Raw genomic sequence first — 19,068 nt, 5'->3', positions numbered from 1 at the left:
ATAGTTAACTCTTGATGCTATTTAACACTTTTCCTCTTCAAAGCACTTCATTAATTAATGCATATTAATTATTCTTTGAAATAGACCTGTGAATTAAATATTATCCCCATTTTACAAATGGGCAAAATAAGGAAAAGAGGTTGAGTGACTTGACCAAGGCTACACAGAGGTAGTCCAGATTAGAGTCAGAATGAGAACTCAGAAATTCCTGGTTCTCAGTCCTGTGCTTGAGCAACTGGATCAAATATAACATGAAATGTTATTACTGTTAATGGTAATGAAAATTATTTCATCTCAAGCATTTGTTAGATTTGTTAACATTGTAATTGTGTGTGTACATGCTTTTTGTTTAAATTGTATTCTTCCTTTAAAATAAACTCTTCCAAAATCCTCCAGATTTTTAAAAACATGAATAATTCACATCGTGTTGCTTTATTGCAAGTTATAAATATACACCTAAGTCTCAATTCTGCAAACATTTTACATGCATAACATTATTCATATGAATAGTGCCTTTGGCTTAAATCTGACTATTGGCATTAGTAAAGTTACTCACATGCACACGTGTTTGCGGGGTCAAGGCCTTAGTTAATAGAATTGCTACTTTTATGTACCATATAGTCATAATCACAAATTTCTCTCTTCCTCCGCAGGGCTGCAAAATATGCCAGGGGATTATGTGTCTCGGGGTAGTCCAATGGGTATGAATATGGGACAGCCAAGTTATACCCCGCCCCAGATGCCCCCACATCCTGCTCAGCTGCGTCATGGGCCCCCCATGCATACCTACATTCCTGGACACCCTCACCACCCAGCAATGATGATGCATGGAGGACCACCCCACCCTGGAATGCCAATGTCAGCATCTAGCCCCACAATGCTTAATACAGGAGACCCAGCAATGAGTGGACAAGTGATGGACATTCATGCTCAGTAGCTTAAGGGAATATGCATTGTCTGCAATGATGACAGACTTCAAATATTGTCTTTCTGCAATGACTATGGAGTTCCATTCTTGGCATCTACTTTGGACCAAGGAACAATCTTATTCTTCCAAGGGACCCTGGAAAGCAGGAAACACTACGTGAAGTCAACTTCTGGGGACATGCTAAATAACGATCTAAGACATGAAGAGAACAAAGAGTGAAATATTGTAAAATGCTATTATACTGTTATCCATATTACGTTGTTTCTTATAGATTTTTTTAAAAAAATGTGAAATTTTTCCACACTATGTGTGTTGTTTCCATAGCTCTTCACTTCCTCCAGAAGCCTCCTTATGTTAAAAAGCCTTACAGTTATCCTGCAAATGACAGAAAGGGCTTATTTGCAGGATTTTTAGAGCATTAAAATAATTATGTCAGGCAGAAGAATCTTTCTTCTATCCTAGGATTTCAGCCATGCACACACACACGCGCACACACACACACACACACACACACACTCTCTCTCTCTCTCTCTCTCTCTCTCTCTCTAGCCTGGGGCGTGAATTTGCATGTCTAATTCATTTACTCACCATATTTGAATTGGTCTGAACAGATGTAAATCGGGAAGGATGGGAAAAACTGCAGTCATCAACAATGATTAATCAGCTGTTGCAGGCAGTGTCTTAAGGAGACTGGTAGAAGGAAGCATGGAAACCAAAAGGCAGTGTATTTGAAGCCTAATTGTCACATCAGAGCATCATTGTCCCCATTCAGCAACACTTATACATCACTTCCTGTTTTATGCAGCTCAAAACATGAACTGAAGATTTATTTTTAATATGTTGACTTTATTTCTGGGCAAAGCATCAGTCGTGTGCATTTTTCCATAGTCCCATCATGGAGCGTTTATGTATACATTGTAAATAAATTTTGTGCAAAAAGGACTGGAAAAATGAACTGTATTATTGCAATTTTTTGTAAAAGTAGCAGTTTGGTATGAGTTGGCATGCATACAGATTTACTAAGTGGGATAAGCTAATTATACTTTTTGTTGTGGTTAAACAAATGCTTGTTGATAGCCTTTTTCTATCAAGAAACCAAGGAGCTAATTATTATTAATAATAATCAATGCACACTGAGTCTTAGAGTTTCTGATTGAAACAGTTTGGATTGTATAATAACTCAAAGCCCAGTTGTAGTAGTTTGAGTGCAGTAATGAAATCTGAATCTAAAATAAAAACAAATTATTTTTTGTCATGCTGACTCCACTGCTTGAAAAATTTGTTTGCTGCCCCCCAAATTTGTAGTGATTCCCCAGAAATATGTGAACCCAGCATCTGCAAGATTAAACTTTAAAAAGATTTACCTATAATTGCTATTTAAATACCAAACTCTTAGTACCTTATTTAAAAGTAATGCTACACTCTATAAAGAAACTTTCTTAAAGCTTACACTACAGATTGTCAGAATAATGGTTGCCTATTAGCAAATTGAACATTCAAAAGCATTAACTGCAGAACATTTTAAATATTCTCTCTCCCTGAATTACATCTCTAATATCTTATTTACATTACTTGAATCATTGACAGATTAAACTTTCTTGAACTGAGTGTATTTAGAAAAAAAAAATTAAAACCTTGCCTGAGATAAGTGCATATTTGTAAGTAAATTAACTACTCAAACTAAGGATGATAGACTTTTAAAATCTAATGCTCATAAATAAGTCTTGTGCTCTGATTGGCTGAAGACTGATCATTAACCAATTTTCCATACAGCTGTACTTTCTGCACTGCAGCCAACTAGTTAAATAGTACAAAATAACATGTTTAGGCTGCAATACCTTATAATTTTCTTTAAATAAAATCACAGCTATAAAAAGTGTTTTCTAAGGGTAAGAAAAATATACAAATATTTTAATTAAGACAAATTCGTAAAAAAACAAACCTCTAGCTGTGATTGCTTGGTAAACAAAAGGTAGCATCTGAAGCAGGACTGGCTAAAACTCTGAAGTCTGCCATTCAAATAGATGTCACCCCATAAACCCGCCCTGAACAATTCTATTTTCCATTTGAAAACAGGAACCAGTTGTTTGGTGGGTTTACTAGGTGATATTTGATTGACTGGCTTACCTGCTGGAGCAGTCCTGTGTCCTCTCACCTTTTGTTTATTGGAGTGTGTTTCAGAAGTCTCCCTTCTAAATAAACCTCCCTTTTATGACATTAAAATAAGCCTTTAGCCGTAAACCCCACTCCACCCCCTCTTTCCCCCAGAAGGATTTTTTAAAACCCCAAATCTAGAAGGGAGAGCCGCGTTCAGTCTGCAAATAGTCCTCTGGATGGGGATAATTCCCTCTTGATAGGTGGTTACTAGCAGTTAATGGCCATTTGTTTACTTTTTCCATTAAATAATAAATGTGTGTTAAAACTACTACTAACCATCCATTTCTCCCTCACTGCTTACAGTCAGGTTCCAGCGCAAGACTCCATGGGGCTGATTTTCCACTTACTCCGGAGGAGTTTTATACTTGTGTAACTCCCCTGAGTTTATCCGAGCTGCCCGATCTACACCAGGGCTAAGGAGTGGAGAATCAGACCCACTGGATGAAGAGTATGCATGGGGATGGTTAAGAAGGGGGAGTTAGCTGGGGAGTATTGGGGCAGCGGAGAGTCAGGCTGGCTCTTGGAGCCTAGTGAATTAGGAAAATCAATCGGTGTGTATACACCCCCCCCCATCCTCGGTTCTTTTCCCCCTCCCTAGATTTTTAAAGGGCCACTGTACCGATGAGATTGCACATTTCTGATCCTGCCTTGTGAGGTTATAATAATGCCAGTTCTGTTCCAAAATGGGAATGCTCGGAGCGGGGTTTGCTGCTGCTTTCCTGCTCTTTTTTAATGTTTCCTAAAAGACAAAAACAAACCGCCCTGCAGCAAACAAAGAGCACACGCGTTTGTGCCTTTCTTAGGGGTGGGGAGAAGACTCACAAAAGGCCCCTTCCTTAATACGACTCTGTTTTCGGGCGGGGGGTGTTGGTACATTTCACATTAAAAACACTCCTCTATCCCGAGCCATTTAATCAGCTGTAATTATAACACATTCCAAATGAAGAATATGCTCGGCAGTATTTTTATTGTTATTGTTCATCGCACGATCTTAGGCGGCTTTGGGGGCACAGGAAAGAGAAGTAAACGGGTTACAAATAGGGAATTATCCCTCGTTTAGCATTAAAATTCATTTAGATAAAATTGCCACAAACATGTAAATGGGGAGATTAGTTCCCCCTCACGCCTTATTGCACTCTCTCAATGGCTCCGTTTTACACGTTGGGAATTCCGTCTTCGCAGGCTGCTTGCTGTTTCCTAGCTACCCCACATTCAAAGCAAAAGCTGCAAGAGAGAGAAGGGGGGGGGGAGTGAGAAGAGAAGGGGGGGTGAGAAGAGAAGGGAGGGAGTTTTGGCAACCAGTCTGCAATTCATCCGCCGCGATCTGCCCTAACACAGGGGGGGAACAAATATCTGGGGAGGCTTTATCCCCCTCCCAGCCCTGCGTGGTCAGGCCAACGCTGTACTTTCCAGCAGGGAGGCAAGCTGGGTTGCGTTTAGTTTGGAAGCGCCATGTGATCGGGACCGGGTTTGGAGCTGTGTGCGGGTGGGTGCGCGCCTAGCCACACGCCGCGGGGGTGGGGGGGGGTGTTCCCCGCACCTCGAGGGGGAGATTTGCAGCGATCCGGGGACCAGAAAGAGGAGGACGCTCGCTGGTGTCTTCTGACAAACAAAACCCACACAACTCTCCGGCCGGCTGAGTGGGAAGAGCCCGGGGGTGTCCGCCACCTCCTGCGCCCGCTCCGTCTCGGCAGAGCCCGAGGAGGATGAATGGCAGCTTCGACTGCCATCTTTTGGGGGGTTGGGGAAATGACTCGTTTCCCCCCGCCGGTGCCTCCGCTTGGCCGGCCTCGGGAGACGGGCTCCCTGCTCCAACCGCGGACGGGGAAAGAATTAGCCAGAAAATTAGCGACTCACGATTTCAAATGGGAACCGCTAAGCGGATTAGAGACGCCTGGAAGTGTAGGGAGGGTCTGAGACCCACTCGGGGGGGGGATCCCCCGCTGCTAACCAGGCAGGTTTTGTCTCCCTTTGCCAAGAAGGGGGGGGGGCCTCACCCCCCGAGCGCTTGTGTCAGGGTGGGGCGATCGCACCCCACTGCAGCGGATCCCCCGGAGCCAGAGCCGCGGTGCCAGCCCCCGTCTCTCTCCCCCGCTGGGCTCGCACTGGGGCTGGGGGGGGGGGGAATGCGCCATTTGTGCCGTGCAAAGTGATTGCTGTGTATCGCCTTGAATCAGTGAGTTCAGCCTACCTGGAGGGGAGCGGGGCAGGAAATCCCGCCGGGGGGGGGGGGGGACACGAGCCGCGGCCATGAACTCTAAGGCCATGGGCTTCATTTGACTTTTTTTTTTTTTTTAAACCCCAAGCGGGGCCCCCGCGGCTTCAGTGAGCGGCGCTGTGATGCTCCGCGTCTGCAAACCCCCCCCCCCCCCCCCCAGCACCCGCAGCCGCCCTCCCCTGGGCGGGGAAAGGGGGGCGAGCCCAGGTAGTGCGGAGGAGTTTGCGGCTGGGGTTGTTCTCAGCGGCCTGGGGGGGGGGGGATCCTCCTCCTCCGGGCCCTTGGGTGGCGGGATCGCCCCGGGGGGGGGCCCCGGGGCGATCCCGCCACTCAAGGGCCCGCCGAGGTTCCGCTCTGGGCGCAGCGGGCCGCGGGCGGGCACCGGGCAGCGTCTCTTCCCCCTTCCTGCGCGTCCCGGGCCCCACCCCGACAGCCCCGTCCGCTAATAGCCCAGCCCGGCGGGGCGGCGCGGGGGGGGGGGGGGAGATAACACAAATAGAGCCAGCTAGTCACAGGAGCCCAGGAGCCAGACTCTCCAGCCAGCTTCTGAGATGGGGGTGGGGGGGGGCGGGCCTTCCGCATGGCGCGATGCCTTTCACTGGGGCTTTATTTACCTAGGGACGCCTAGTCCGGATCATAACTGTTTAAGGAGCAACATACTTCGTGCTTGTGGAGAAGTGCGTTTGTGTAAACACGTGTACCCTTGTTGGCGAGCAAAGTCAAACTGGTTTTTTTTTGGGGGGGGGGAGGGGGAGTCTGGGCTTTGGCGGCGGCGGCGGGGGGGGGGCGGGAGGGTGGTGAGAGATTCAGATAAGATGCCAAAACGCATTTTGCAGGAGGGGATGGGGCCTTTTCCCTGTTGGCTCAGACAGGACGCTTGGGGCTGAAATGAAATACATCAGATGATAGCTCTAGCCCGGGGAGGGGTGCGTTGGTTTGCGAGGGAAACAGCGGAGGCGTAATAAGGTAGTTGGATCTCATAAAGTTGTGTCTCACACACACACGCACTCACACACACACACTCACACACACGCTCTCTCTCTCTTGCCGCGCACTGACTTCGCTTCGCCCCTCCAGAGAAGTGAAAGCCCTGGAGGAAAACAAGACTTTACTTTTAAAGTCAGTTTCATATCGATCGCCGCAATTCCCCTCTCCCCCCCCCCCGCCGCCTCCAACCCCGGCGGCAGACACGGGGGGGGGGGGACCGGGGGAAAGGATCTTGCTATGATCTGATTCCCTGCGGGCCGTTGTACAGGGAACGGCGAGCAAATAAAGGCAGTGGCAGCCAGCGAGGAGCGAAAAGCCTTTTAGTTTTCCTCGCAGTGGTGGGCCAAGTGATCCGAAGGACGTCGGGATCCTTCAGGATGAAAGGGCGGGCGGGGGGGCGGGGGGGGGAGGCATCTTCTTACCTTTTAGCCTCTGTTTCCTGGAGTGTGGGCAGCCGCTTTGTGTGGGAAGGAAGCCCCTGCAAGGTGCGGGTGTGGCTGGAGCCCGTCCAGCGAAGTGAAACCCAGGGGGGAGCCTTTTCAGCCACACCTAGAAGCCCCCGAAGGGAGCTGAGCGGGGCGAGCTCCTGTTCCCACCGCTGCCGGCCCCATCCCAAGGCGAAGGGGCTCGCTGCTGACAGCTGGCAGCCACGGGGGGGGGGGCAGGGGGGGAGGAAAAAGTGGCACGTTTAAGGAGCCAGTGTCCGTGTTTTTATTCTTCACAATGCACCATCTTGCCTTTAAATCCGCCAGGGCTGGGCCATCGATCGCCAGATGTTCCCACCGCTGCCTTCCTGAACTCGCCTGGAAAATTGCAGTGTATTTACCTGGCTCCATGACCTTGTTAGGTTGCCTGAGAAAAATACCCATTTGCTTCCCTTTGGTTTTGGCTATTGGAGCCCTCATAGGACCACGCTTATTGGGCCCATTAGAAAGCTCTGGTAGGGACACAAAAAAAACCAGCCTTAGACGGAAGGCAAACGCCACTTAAAGCGAGGGAAGGTGGCAGGGTGAATATTAAACCTTGGGACAGGGAGAAAGCATATTCCCGCTCATACATGCGAGATCTGCTTTTGCTTGGCTCCCCGCGATAACTTGCATGAAAGTAGTTAATAAACTCCGAGCAGCCAGCTTTCTATTTTATGTAGCGGACAGAGAAAAAATCTTCCTGGTCTTTACTGTGGGGAATAACTTAAATGTCTGTGTGGCAGCTGCTTCTAAAGCCGAAACTAAACTCTTTGGAAGAAGGGGGGACGAGTGAAAGGCGAAAGAAAGACTTCTTTCCCCTGCCCCCCCCCCTTTGGTGCCATTTTGGATGTCAGCTGTTTCCTTGGTGACTGTGTTCGGCCCCCAAAGCCCCTGGGCTCCTGGATTGTTAGAAGAAAAAAAAAAAGAAAAAGAAAAAGCCTTCTATTTCGGCACCATCATTTATCACTGTCACCGCATAATGATTCCCCTTGCAGCTCCTTATTGATGTTTGTAATTGCATTATCTCATAAGGGGTGAGGGGTGATCAATGAAACCGAGCCATGCATTCTGGGGTCAGAGGCTGCCAAAGTACGGTTGGACCCGTTTTAATACAAGTACTCATTAGCTTTAGGACTGCATGCAAATATATATATATATATATATATATAATCTCTGAGCTGGTGCAGACCCTGTAGCACAGCCCAACGCTTGTCTAAAAGACCGCGGTTTGTGTAACCTTTTGCAGAAATGCTAGACCAGGTACCTGTCTCGCATGTCAACGAAATGAGCTGGAGCCACTGACTGGGGAGAGGTTTTTCCCCCCGCGGGGATCAGATGTAAATTCTGAATAAGTTTCGGGGAGTCTCCCCCATCTTTCCCTTCGAAGTGGGACCCACAGCTCTCTCCACTCCATCGAAGGCATGGGAACGTATGGGGAACTCGACCCAGAACATCTCTGTGTGCGCATTTACCAGCGTCACCACTTTAAACAACCAGCGTTAACCCCCACTGTTCTCCCCGGCACTCCAGCTTCATTAATACGAGCTGCAAACTGGAGTGGTCAGCATCACCGTCTTGTTGTTAGAGCGCTTCGGTTTAGGTAGGTGACGGGTGCAGGGGTTGGTAAGCAGAGGAATGCAAAATAAAATCAAATAAATAAGCCCACGCAAGCCCAAATAAAACAAATCACCCCCTCCCCGAACAAATCAATGGCACGTTTTGCATTTGAAATAAGCCGGCAGCTCCGCCAACCCCAACTGAAGTTCATGTGTCGATTCAAGAGAGTAGTTAAGTAGCGAAAAGAGATGGCACGCTAACATTGTGGCGAGTTTGTGTATGCTTGGGGAACTTAAGTCATCGTGTTGCAGAGACCTAAATAAGTGGGGGAGATACAAAGAGGGAGGGAAAAGCTCCCAGCGTAATTTTAAACTAAATGCTTTATTGGACTGTGACAGGGATATCTAAACAGTGAAAACTTGATTTGTTTAGCCAGAGACGGGCAAGGAGTCAGATCCAACTTAGTGTGCCACGTTTAAGTAAGAGGTTGAGTTTCTAAACCCTATCCTCTGTATTCAATTAGCTTTTTATTTTAATTTGGGGGAAGTGGAGAATGTTAAGCGAACGCCGATCGCATCCTACATAAAGAGAAAGAGTAACACTGTTACAAATACAATTTGACCAGAGAAGGGTCCCCTCCAACCCTTTGGTATCACACTACCCCAAAAAGATTACCAACGAAGTAAAGATTAACAACCCCCCCCCACCCCGCCCCGTAACACAAAATTAAGTCCATGTTGCACTCTAAAGTTAAAAGAATTATTTGTAGGCTACGCTCTTGGAGAATAACCTTATCAATACTTAACCAACCCCATCTATGGAATACTGTATTAGAGTCCATATCAGTTCGGAAACAAAAAAGAATTTTTCAAATAGCTATTTCAATAAGATCACACTACTATACGAAACCAGAAATATTCTATACCGATAAGGACAGATAGTTTAACTGGATTTGCTATCCATTGACTTTTGTTCATTCGCTACACCTTTGAATGAGCGTTGTTCCTTGATTTTGGAAATTACACAACCTTCTAATAAACTAGTCGGGAACTAATAGATTGATTGTATACGTCAAATCTCTGTTTTGTCCACTATATTTTTAATTCTTTTTGCAGCAGTGCTAGAATTATATATGTAAATAAAGGCCAGTTGTTTCCTTTCTCATAAACATTCACATGTTATTTCACTCTTAAAGTAAAATAACCGCAACTGCTAAGAAGTAGGATTAATATACACCTTTCAAATCTCCATGTGAACTAATCAGACTTCGCTTTTTTTCCCTTTTTCTTTCTTTGATTATAGTTTGCCACCTGAAGCTACATACTTTTTAAAAAAATAGTGCTTTAGACCACGGTTAAAGATAGGGAAAAATTAGTCTCGTTTCAGAAATTATTTATTTATAGAACGAATATGATTAAAACACACACACAAACTGTAGCTGCAAAAAAGGAGAGAAAAAAACAACAAACAACCCACCGTGATTTACGATTATTAAATCTTTGATTGCCAGGTTAATGTTTCTTTTTCTACCTTTCATTTGCATTTTAATCTATCGAATCTTTACTATTTTTCTGCTTCCTAGTCGAGTGATTGATTACAGATCTCAAAGGAAAAAAAACACCAAGCTTTGCAGGCGACCTTATATCTCTGCCCCCCTTTCCCCCCGCCCTCCCTTTTTGCTGGTTAGATTTCTGAACCTTCCTCAGCCATGTTAATGCAAGCAGGACAAATTAATTGTGCTCTTTTAAATGTCAAAGGTATACATAAAAATGTGTTTTGCCCCCCTTTCCTGGTCCCAAAATGTGAGTACTTTCCCACCCCGCTTGTTTTAAAAGCGAGAAGGAATCATCCCGGTAAAATACAATTAAAAAACCAAACCAAAACAAAAAACAAGCAGGTGCAGGCAGCCTCCTGACTGTAAATACGTATTAGTGCAGATGGACTGTTCTTGTTTGTTAAAAAAAAATCAAATCAAATCAAACCAAATCAAATAGGCAGCGCGAGGCAGCCCCAGGTTTTCTGGCAGGGTTTTGGTGTTGAATCCGGGATCTGGAGTTGGGATCTCACACAAGCCTGGCTGGGATGGTTATTAGGACAATTTGTTGACAGGCCAGCAGTAAAGACAAAAGGAAGAGAGGCAGCCTCTCGCCTGTTTATTTTCTTTCCTGGTCTAACCTGTCTGCTGCCCCTTGGGCTGTCCCCCCTCGGAGTAGGGCGGCGTCCTTTGGGCAGGACCCTTTTGTTGCTGTTGTGTGGGTGGTAGGTGGTGGGTTTGCTGGGACTCGCTGAGGGCGGATGGGGGAGGATGCACTGGGCTGCCCAGCTGGCCCTGGGCTGGATGGGTGCGGACTGGAACAACAATTCCCCATCCCTGGGAGGCTGGGACCTGGCAATCCAGCCCTTAAGGGTCCCGCCGCAAAGAGGGGCTGTCGGGGAGGGGCGATCCCACACATAAGTGCTGACAGGAGTGGGGGTGGTAGATGAGCCTCAGGAGGAGAGGAGGTAACCTGGACAGACTTTGGGAAGCCCCCTAGCCCTACCCCAGAAAGGGAGTGGCTGGCCTCCGGGTGGCATGCCAAAGCGATCTCAGCAGAGTCTCGCAGCGCCGGCGCTGGGCTGCTGCCCCAGGGACTAATCCGGCGTAGGAACAGGCGCTTGCTCCTGCCCACTCATATCATGACCACTGTGCCCCCCCCCCCCAGCTGGGATCCTCACCCCGCGCCTGGCGGTGCAAGAGCAAGGCTCCCCCGCAGGCTGGAGACCTTTGCGGCTGTTAGGAAACATCTCACAGCGCGATCAGGATTTGATTGCCCAGGTTTCTTCCTTCCACTAAATGGAGCTGGTCTCATACAGTACGCGCAGGGGGGGCTGGAGATCGGTATGTGTCTGACATCGGCACGTACGCGATTTATCGCTCAGAGCCACAGTGGCCCTGGGACAAGGGTTTTCCAGCCGGTGCAGCTTGTCACCTGGAGGTGACACGACTGGGATTCGAAATCCCCTTTTCTCCTGTCTACACGCGCAGCCCGCGACTGGCTCACGTGGGATGGCAGCCCAGCTGGGGCTGAGAGGCAGATCCGGGCAGCGAGGGGAGAAAGAAGAGGGCAAACGGAAAGTCTAAACGGGAAAACTCATAGTGGTAGAAAGGATCAGAGCGGTCTGTACCTCCAGGGGTGAAGACAGATCCCTGCGGACAAGTGGGAAGACAGGGCTGGAATGATTTAAAGGCGAAGGGATGGCAGATTATTAAGAAAGTAATAGCAAGGTGTCCCCTGCACTACAGTTTTATTGTGGGGTAGTAACTACCGGATTTATTTATTGCCGGGGCTCTACAATAAAGATAATGACCACAACCTCAAGATAAATGCTTACGCCCAGAGCTGGTCAATTCTTTTTTATTTAAGAGTGTGATCCTGAAAGGTGAAAGTCAGCTTCTCCCCGCCGCAAAGATCCGTCTTGGTTTCCCATCCCATTAGAAACACGACATGCAAATAAATATGTAGTTTCGGGTTTGGTACGGGCGGGATTTATGTCAGGCAAAGGACAGGGTGGGAGGGAGAGGACCCCCCCAGACTGAATTTCTGCTCGGTGCGCTGGGCCCCCACCGTCGCTCTCAGGCGAGCAGGAGCATCCGCCGCTGAAAGCATGAAGGTGTCATGCCTGAACTCCTTGTTTCTTGATAGATAAGGGCGAGGGAAACAATGTGAGACCCCCCCCCCCCCCAGGAAGCTGCTGGCTGGAGACTGGAGACTTCCTGTTGGGAAGGGTGAAAGTGCCCGGGGGGGGGGGGGCTTTTACTTACTGCCTCCCACGCTGAGGCTGACAATAGGGAGGTTTAATGTTATTTTTGACCTACTAAAAGCACTTCCACCCCCTCCGCACCTGGCTTGGTTAGGAAGGAGGCTGCACCTCAGTGGAAGTGCTTGGTGCCTTGTCTCCCCCCCCCCGCCCCTCAAGAAGTCCCCTAACCAGACGGAGGAATTGAGGCTGACCTTGACAGTTGCTTGCCAAGGTCAGAGCAGAGTAGGCTGTCTCAGGGGTCAGCATGGGCTCAGGCCCTTTCCACCTGCTGTGATCTGATCCAATAATAGTCACTGTGTTAGCCTCTAATGAGGCCCCCACCTGCTCTTTGCAGTAATACCAACAGACCCTGAGATGCCAAAATGTAGTCAGCACCCTCTGCTCATTTCTCTCTCAGGTTCAAAGAGGTAGGATTTCAGCCTCACAATAGCCACTTATTCTGGGCTTCCTTTGATCCATGTATGTCCACGAAAAGCACCTGACAATGAACTGTGATGGGGGGGGGGGGAAGGACAGAGGGGGAGAGAATAGACTCCCACAATTTGGTGGCTTGTATGAGGGATGAGATGATGAGGTTGAAAAGCGAGAACAATCCTCTTCAATCTTTTACAATATCAGTGTCATTCAACGCTACTTTGCATTTAACCAGAATATCCGTTTCCGTGATTTCCATAAGCATATACATTATAATTTTCACATCCTTCAATATTAATCATTCTACTCCGCATTATGTGTATATCTGAAAGTCTGATCTTACTAGTGAAGCACATTAACTTTACATTGTTGCCAACAATAAAGTAGGAGGCACTACATTCCCTTTCCAACATCATCTGAAATGACACACATACACACACATACAATACCGTTGCCCACTGCATAAAAAGAAAACAATGACATGCATTCTGCTCCCAGCATGACAAGTTGTCTGTCTCACTTCAAAGGACTATAACCTAATTGTTTCCAGAGTTTAAAAAGTAATTAAGCTATATTAGAGAAATTTAAATAAAAACAGTTTTCTTCACACTGGGTCACTCATCTTTTTATTCACAAAATGAGCACCCCATCCTTTTAAAAATAAAGATATTTATTTTAAAAAAACGTAAGTTTACATGAAAAATGTGAACAGATTTAGTTTTTAAAAGGGTTTGGGCAAAGTGGAGGTAATTATGTATAATTAATGCTGAAGGGAAAATGAACACATAATAGGTTCCAAAGATTAAACCATCTGTAACTATCAAGAGAACTTTAAAAGTTTTTTAAAAAACTAAATCTAATTAATTTAGCAAAGGATTTTTAAAGGGAAAAAGTAGCATATATGTTATTTTTTAATATATTTGTTTATTCTGATTTTTTTTAGCCTCATTCCATAGAATGTTTAAAAATTTTAAACCTACAAGTTTTGAAGGTCATCCACAGTGAAATAATTGATTAGTAACTTCAACCACTATATTAATGTTTGTAACACTTTGGTTTAGTGCTGGCTTTCCATTTTTGATGACAGTATAACAAAGTTATGTTACTAAGAAGTTCTAATGTGAAGTATAGAGCATTTTCCCCACCTTTATACTTTTCTTGATGCACATTTTTTGCAACCTATAATATATTTAAAATTCCAGTGAATAAACCTTTGGGCTAAATTTTGTTCAGAATTACTCACATGGCAGAGAATAGTCCTTTAAATTCAACTCATTCTCAGCCATACTTAGAACATTTAACAAAGAGGGAATATGGTTTTAGATATACATGTTCCTTATTGAATCTATCACAAAAGTAAAAACAATGCTTTTATATTTTAGTAATCATTTTAAGATAGACATTTATCGGTAATTTTATAGTTCAGGAAAACTGCTTGGAAGCATTACATTTATTTTGAATTAGTCATAATGTCTATGAGTTGATATACTTTATACATAGGGTCTTATTTTATAAATCCTTACTAATGAAAATAGTTTAATTAAAGTTGATGGGACAGCTCATGTGATGATGAACTCATCAGACATGAATGGAGTTTGCAGGATCAGGCCCTGGGTAAAATACACACTTTATTATGGAGGTAATGATCTAATTAGGATTGGACCCTTAAACTACTGCATTCTTCCATCCACCTGTTAGATTAAAATACATTTGCTCATCTCATTCATAACTTAGTTATGATTCTAAAGAAGGTCTTGGATGATGGACAAAGTTTCTTAGATCAATCTATGGAATGTTGCTTACTTCTCCAGTGAGGAATATATCTTGTATGAAGAACACTTAATTTGGTAATCCAAGGAGAGGTTTCTTTCTTCCTTCAGGCAAAATCTTATATAATTTTGTATTTATCACCGAGGCAACTCTTTGAACTGATTTTTATTTTGATGCACTTTTGTACTCAGAGAGTGAAAGGCACAGTGTTGTAGAGGGCCTATGTACCCCTTTAACCTCCCAAATTCATACCCACATCCTTCCTTATACAGAGGCCAAACAGCTGAGCTGTGATCTGGAAGTTTCTCCAGGGCCAGAGGAGGGAGAAGGAATTGTCCCACACCCCAGGTCACAGAGCAGCAGTGGATCTGCTCTGCAATTGATAGACAAATTTTAGTCCTGGAAGATCTTCCCTGCTTGCTCCCCTGACTACATGGAGGAAGACCAGTTGATGAATACACACAGTAGCAATCCTAGGACTTCACTCATGAGCCTTCCCAGACCTGTGCACACATCCCTGCTGTTCAGAAATCAAGAGTGAGTTTGTGGGTATACCTCTGGGGGAGGACCCTAAATCTTACCTCCTTGGGTTAAAGTGATGGCAAAGCCTAGTGTAGGTCTTGGGGGAATTTTACTCAGATAAAATCTATGTTTTCTAACATTACAAACAAGTGTTCTAAAATCTGCAAACAGTAATTAGGTAATTAGGGCAAATCCCTCCCTGACATCATACTACTATGCCCAACTTTAGAACTGGCTTTAATACATTTAAGCTGGTTGGCTTCTCTCGTGCTTTGAACAGCATCTACACACGCTGTATTTAGTCCAAACTTATCTCCTTCCTCTGGTTTGACTTTATTGGTGACTCAAATGACAACAAAAACAGAAACCCCAGCCTAGGATTTCTTCCCAAATTTAACTAGTTTTAGTTAGTTTTCCTTAGTTTTCCTTAGTTTTCCTTGTAGGGACTTGTGTCCTAAATCTCAGTTCCTCTGCCCAAAAAAACAAAACAAAACAAAACAAAAAAAACCCCCACCTCTCTTGTATCCTGAATGGAGCCACAATGTTTCTCTGGTGGTTTTAATGCCTGCCAACAAAGTAGCTGAACAGAAGAACCTTGCCATCTTCTTACACATGTCCCCTCCCCCTGCCTTGGGATGTGGGCATTGTCATCTAGCCCTCTGTAATCGAGGACCTAGTTTCTGAACGGTGAGGTTTTTAAAAGTGCCTAAGTGACTTAAAAGCATAAGTTCCACTGGAAGTCACTCAAGTGCTTTTGAAGTCCCTTGCAGATACCAGAAGATTTAGATGCAGATCCTCACCTGCTGTAACTTATCCTCATTCCATTGACTTCAATGGAGCTGGGACCTTAATGTCCCTAAACCTGTGACTGCCAGAAGCTGGGACTGGATGACATGGGTGGATCACTCAATAAATTGTCTTGTTAAGTTCAGTGTCTCTGAAGCATCTGGCACTGGTCACTGTTGGAAGACATGATATTGGATTACATGGACCATTGGTCTGACCCAATATGGCTGTTCTTATGACAATTTATGCCATTTGAGGATTTGCCCTGTGGTCTTCTTGCTGCCTGTGGCATTCATTTCCTGGGCCAGGGTTCTCAATGTCCCATGGAGTCCTGGAACTGTTTCTAGTCCTTCCCTAAGACAATTGGCCAGGATAATGAGCTGGATATCCCCACATGGGTTGATTTATTTTAATTCCACAAATTAAAGGGGGATTACAGTTGAGTGATATGATCCAGGAGTCTCCATGGACAAAGGCAACCTTAATGGTTTCTGCCAACTCTAATAGCTCAGCTCTGACTAATGTCTCCCATACTAATCAGTGGCCACATTCTGATGAACTAGGCTGGACATCATCTTTTCTTCTAGCTGTATTGGCACAGTACAGCTTATTGCTATCCCACAGGCCGTAATCTCAGGCAGCCATATATTCTGTAGTCCCATAGCCATTACTGTGAATTCTGAGATTGCTACACTACAAACTCATGAAAACACATGCTGTCTTCACTGAAACTTTGTCCTCCATTCCCTGATGCCTTCTTTGTTTATATCCCTGCTATGTTTTGTCCAAATCCTAGATTGTGAACTGTCTGGGGCAGGCACTGGTTTTGTGCTCTTGGTTTGTACAGTGCCCAGAACGATTAATTCTCTTTGAGGTCCTTAGGTGCTAACACAATATACATAGCAAATGAGAATAGTCACAATAGCATGTGGGGGCCAATGTCTTCAAGGGCTCCAGCTTCCCATGCAATTGGAGGGGCTGTGGTTACCCTCTCTTTGGAGTCCACAGAGCTCTTCATTTCCCCCCTCAGATTTAGGATGCAGAAGTGGCTGGTCTAACAGATCATTTTCCAGCTACTCCTCTGTGTGCTGGACACCCTTTGCTAGTGTGGACAGATGGAGCTGGGGTACCTACATATGTCTCTCCAAGGCACACACCCTAAATTCTGCTCCATTATGATGTTTATTAGCTCCTGTTCTGTGCAGGGCTTGGGTTTGAGCCAACAAGCCATCTAACCACCAAGCTCCAGGAGAAGGTATCCAGCTGCTCCCCCTAAGGACCAGGGTTCACTTTGAAACCTTTGCCAGGACTTTTCCTTCAAAGCCCTCAATTGGTTCAAAACTCTGCCTTATATTGTACAGCCTCATCCAGGGCCCAATATACCACTTGTCCCTCATTGGTCAGAAAATGGGTCAGAAGAAAGGCAAAAATCTCCTTCTCCAACTGGGCTGTCTTATAGCTACTCATTCGAAAGTGACCAACTGAGTCTTCTGATCCTAGTTTGGTCAGGGAAGGGCTGGAGATTACTGGCTGTCTAGGCGGTGCTCCTCAGTTCATGTGCCATTAAAGCAGCTGCATTTGTTGTTGCTGCTGGACTTGAGCCTGGGCTTGCTGCAGAGCCTGTAACTGGTGCAGCTGTTACTCTTGGGCTGAAACCGGGGCCTGCCGCTGTTCCTGCTGAGCTTTCTGTTCCCTCATAAACTGCAGCATGGTCTGGTGGCTGCTGCTCTTTCTGTCACTCCGTCTTCCATGGTAGGACTTCGTCCATTTCCCTCCTTTGTCCAGCGTGCACTTCTTGACCCCGGGGTAAGCGAGGGGAGTTTCCCTTTTTCTCTGAACACACTCTGTGTAGTCACAACTTACCTCCTTCCTGGGCATGCCTTTCTTCCTAACTGAAATAACAATAAAAATTTAAACTGTGACCTACGTTTTCTCCCCAAGCCTGGCCATTTTTGTAGGGTCCTGTCTATTTTAGCCCCTTGTTAAAGCTACTCTCTTATATTCAACATGGAGCTAACACACTGATCTTGTCACCAGCAGGAATCAGTCAGTGTTGCCTGAAAGGCTCTGAAATCTGCTAACACGGTAGGTCAGCAGAAGAACCCCACTCTCTTATTAGAATATGTTTTCTTTGTTCAGATCTATCAGGGTGTGATCCATGAAAGTACTTAGGCACCTAAGTTCTGTTTTTAGGCACCTAAATCCTGTTTGTAAGCACCACTGTGATCCACAAACTTCCTGCTCTCTGTGGCCATATATTCCACCAGGAGGAGGACGTTGGATGGGGAGCTGCTCTGCAACGGTGGGGCCTACTTCTGTTCCTCTCTTCGATCATGCATCTGGGCAGAGTTCCTCTGGTCCTCATCCGCTAGCTCCCTACACAGCTTTGAGGAGCTGTGGGTGCTCTCTGGGGTTTTCTGCTTGGTGTCCCTTTCTGCATCCCTGATTTTGAACCTACGACCTCACTCCTGATCCTATTTGTCTTTAGTTGTCCCCCCAATCTCACTTGAGCCCTGGGTTTGGTATCTCCTCCCCTTAGGATGGGAAAGGGGGCCTTCAGATGTGGGCGTGTGCAGCCCCCATCTTCCCCCACCCCCTGGAACTCAATAGGTGCTGCCTAACCCTGTAGGCACCTACATTCACTCAGTGCCTAAGTTTTTGCCTCTGGGCAAGCATGCTGCAGCCTCACTCTAGTCACCGAGGCACTTATCTCCTGCCTGAACATGTGCATTACTGCCTTATGATAGGCGTCTGGCCACCTATCTCCTGCTTAAACCCCAGAGCAATTCACAAACTGGGGGGGCCCAATCCGGTAGGGGAGGCCCATCCCTGTTCAAATCCTTTTTTCCCTCAGGAGAAGGGGGGGACTTGAGTCAGGGACACCTGCATCCCAGTGTGTATCCCATCCTTTAGGCTAAAGGCAAAAAGGGAAATCCGCCTTACTCTCCCCATTTTGTTTCGGGTCCCCCATGCAACTTAGGTGGCCAAATGCCTACCTTCCCCAAGTCAAGGATCACTAACAGGCCATCATAGAAGAAGAGACTTTGAGTGTCTGCAGTCTATGGTCTCTGGGTTTTGCATCTGGTATGATTACTCCAGGGAAGTAAACAGGTTATATGTTGCTCTTGTTGGACTATCCAGCGTTGGCCAGAGGGTGAGTGGCCTACCCATCACCCCAGCATACGAGCCAGCTGCAACGAATCTTACTGACAGATCACCCAAAAGAGCAATGTGCAAACCATAGCTTACTCTCCCTTCACCACCCCTTTGATGTGTAGCATATGTGTATGGCATTTGCAGCAGCAGATCCACAATGGGAATGTGGATCTGGCTGTTCAGCTGTACCATACTTAAGGCTCAAGATGGGAGAAAACCCCTGGCACAGTTCCAGCATTGGGGCCTCTCTCACATAGTTTTTAATCAATTCCTGCCACAAACCTAAAAGTCAACAGCAGAGTGAT

General features: G+C 46.1%; 1 protein-coding gene and 1 long non-coding RNA gene across 5 annotated transcripts in view; one reads left to right on the top strand and one right to left on the bottom strand.

Moving 5' to 3' along the window:
* MEIS1 (Meis homeobox 1) overlaps window positions 1–2,183 on the top strand; it is a 128,050-nt gene extending 125,867 nt beyond the window's left edge. For 2 of the 4 annotated variants that reach the window (XM_038393759.2, XM_043512008.1), the window contains exon 12: window positions 654–2,183. In XM_038393759.2, the coding sequence (XP_038249687.1) occupies window positions 654–937 (284 nt within the window). In that variant the 3' untranslated portion in view covers window positions 938–2,183. The remainder of the gene's footprint in view (window positions 1–653) is intronic. The other 2 variants (XR_005291709.2, XM_038393760.2) reach the window with 2 other exon arrangements.
* Window positions 2,184–4,028: 1,845 nt separating this feature from the next.
* On the bottom strand, window positions 4,029–8,078 carry LOC122459566. The gene is made up of 2 exons (XR_006280349.1): window positions 6,713–8,078; window positions 4,029–4,309 (listed from the first exon to the last, which is right to left on the bottom strand). It is a non-coding gene; the product is annotated as an uncharacterized LOC122459566 (long non-coding RNA).
* Between the last annotated feature and the right edge of the window lie 10,990 nt (window positions 8,079–19,068).

The sequence above is a fragment of the Dermochelys coriacea genome, chromosome 3 (genome assembly GCF_009764565.3).
Source record: "Dermochelys coriacea isolate rDerCor1 chromosome 3, rDerCor1.pri.v4, whole genome shotgun sequence".
Classification (NCBI taxonomy): domain Eukaryota; kingdom Metazoa; phylum Chordata; order Testudines; family Dermochelyidae; genus Dermochelys; species Dermochelys coriacea.
Note: the sequence above shows the minus strand (reverse complement) of the source record. Positions and strands in the feature narration are given on the sequence as shown.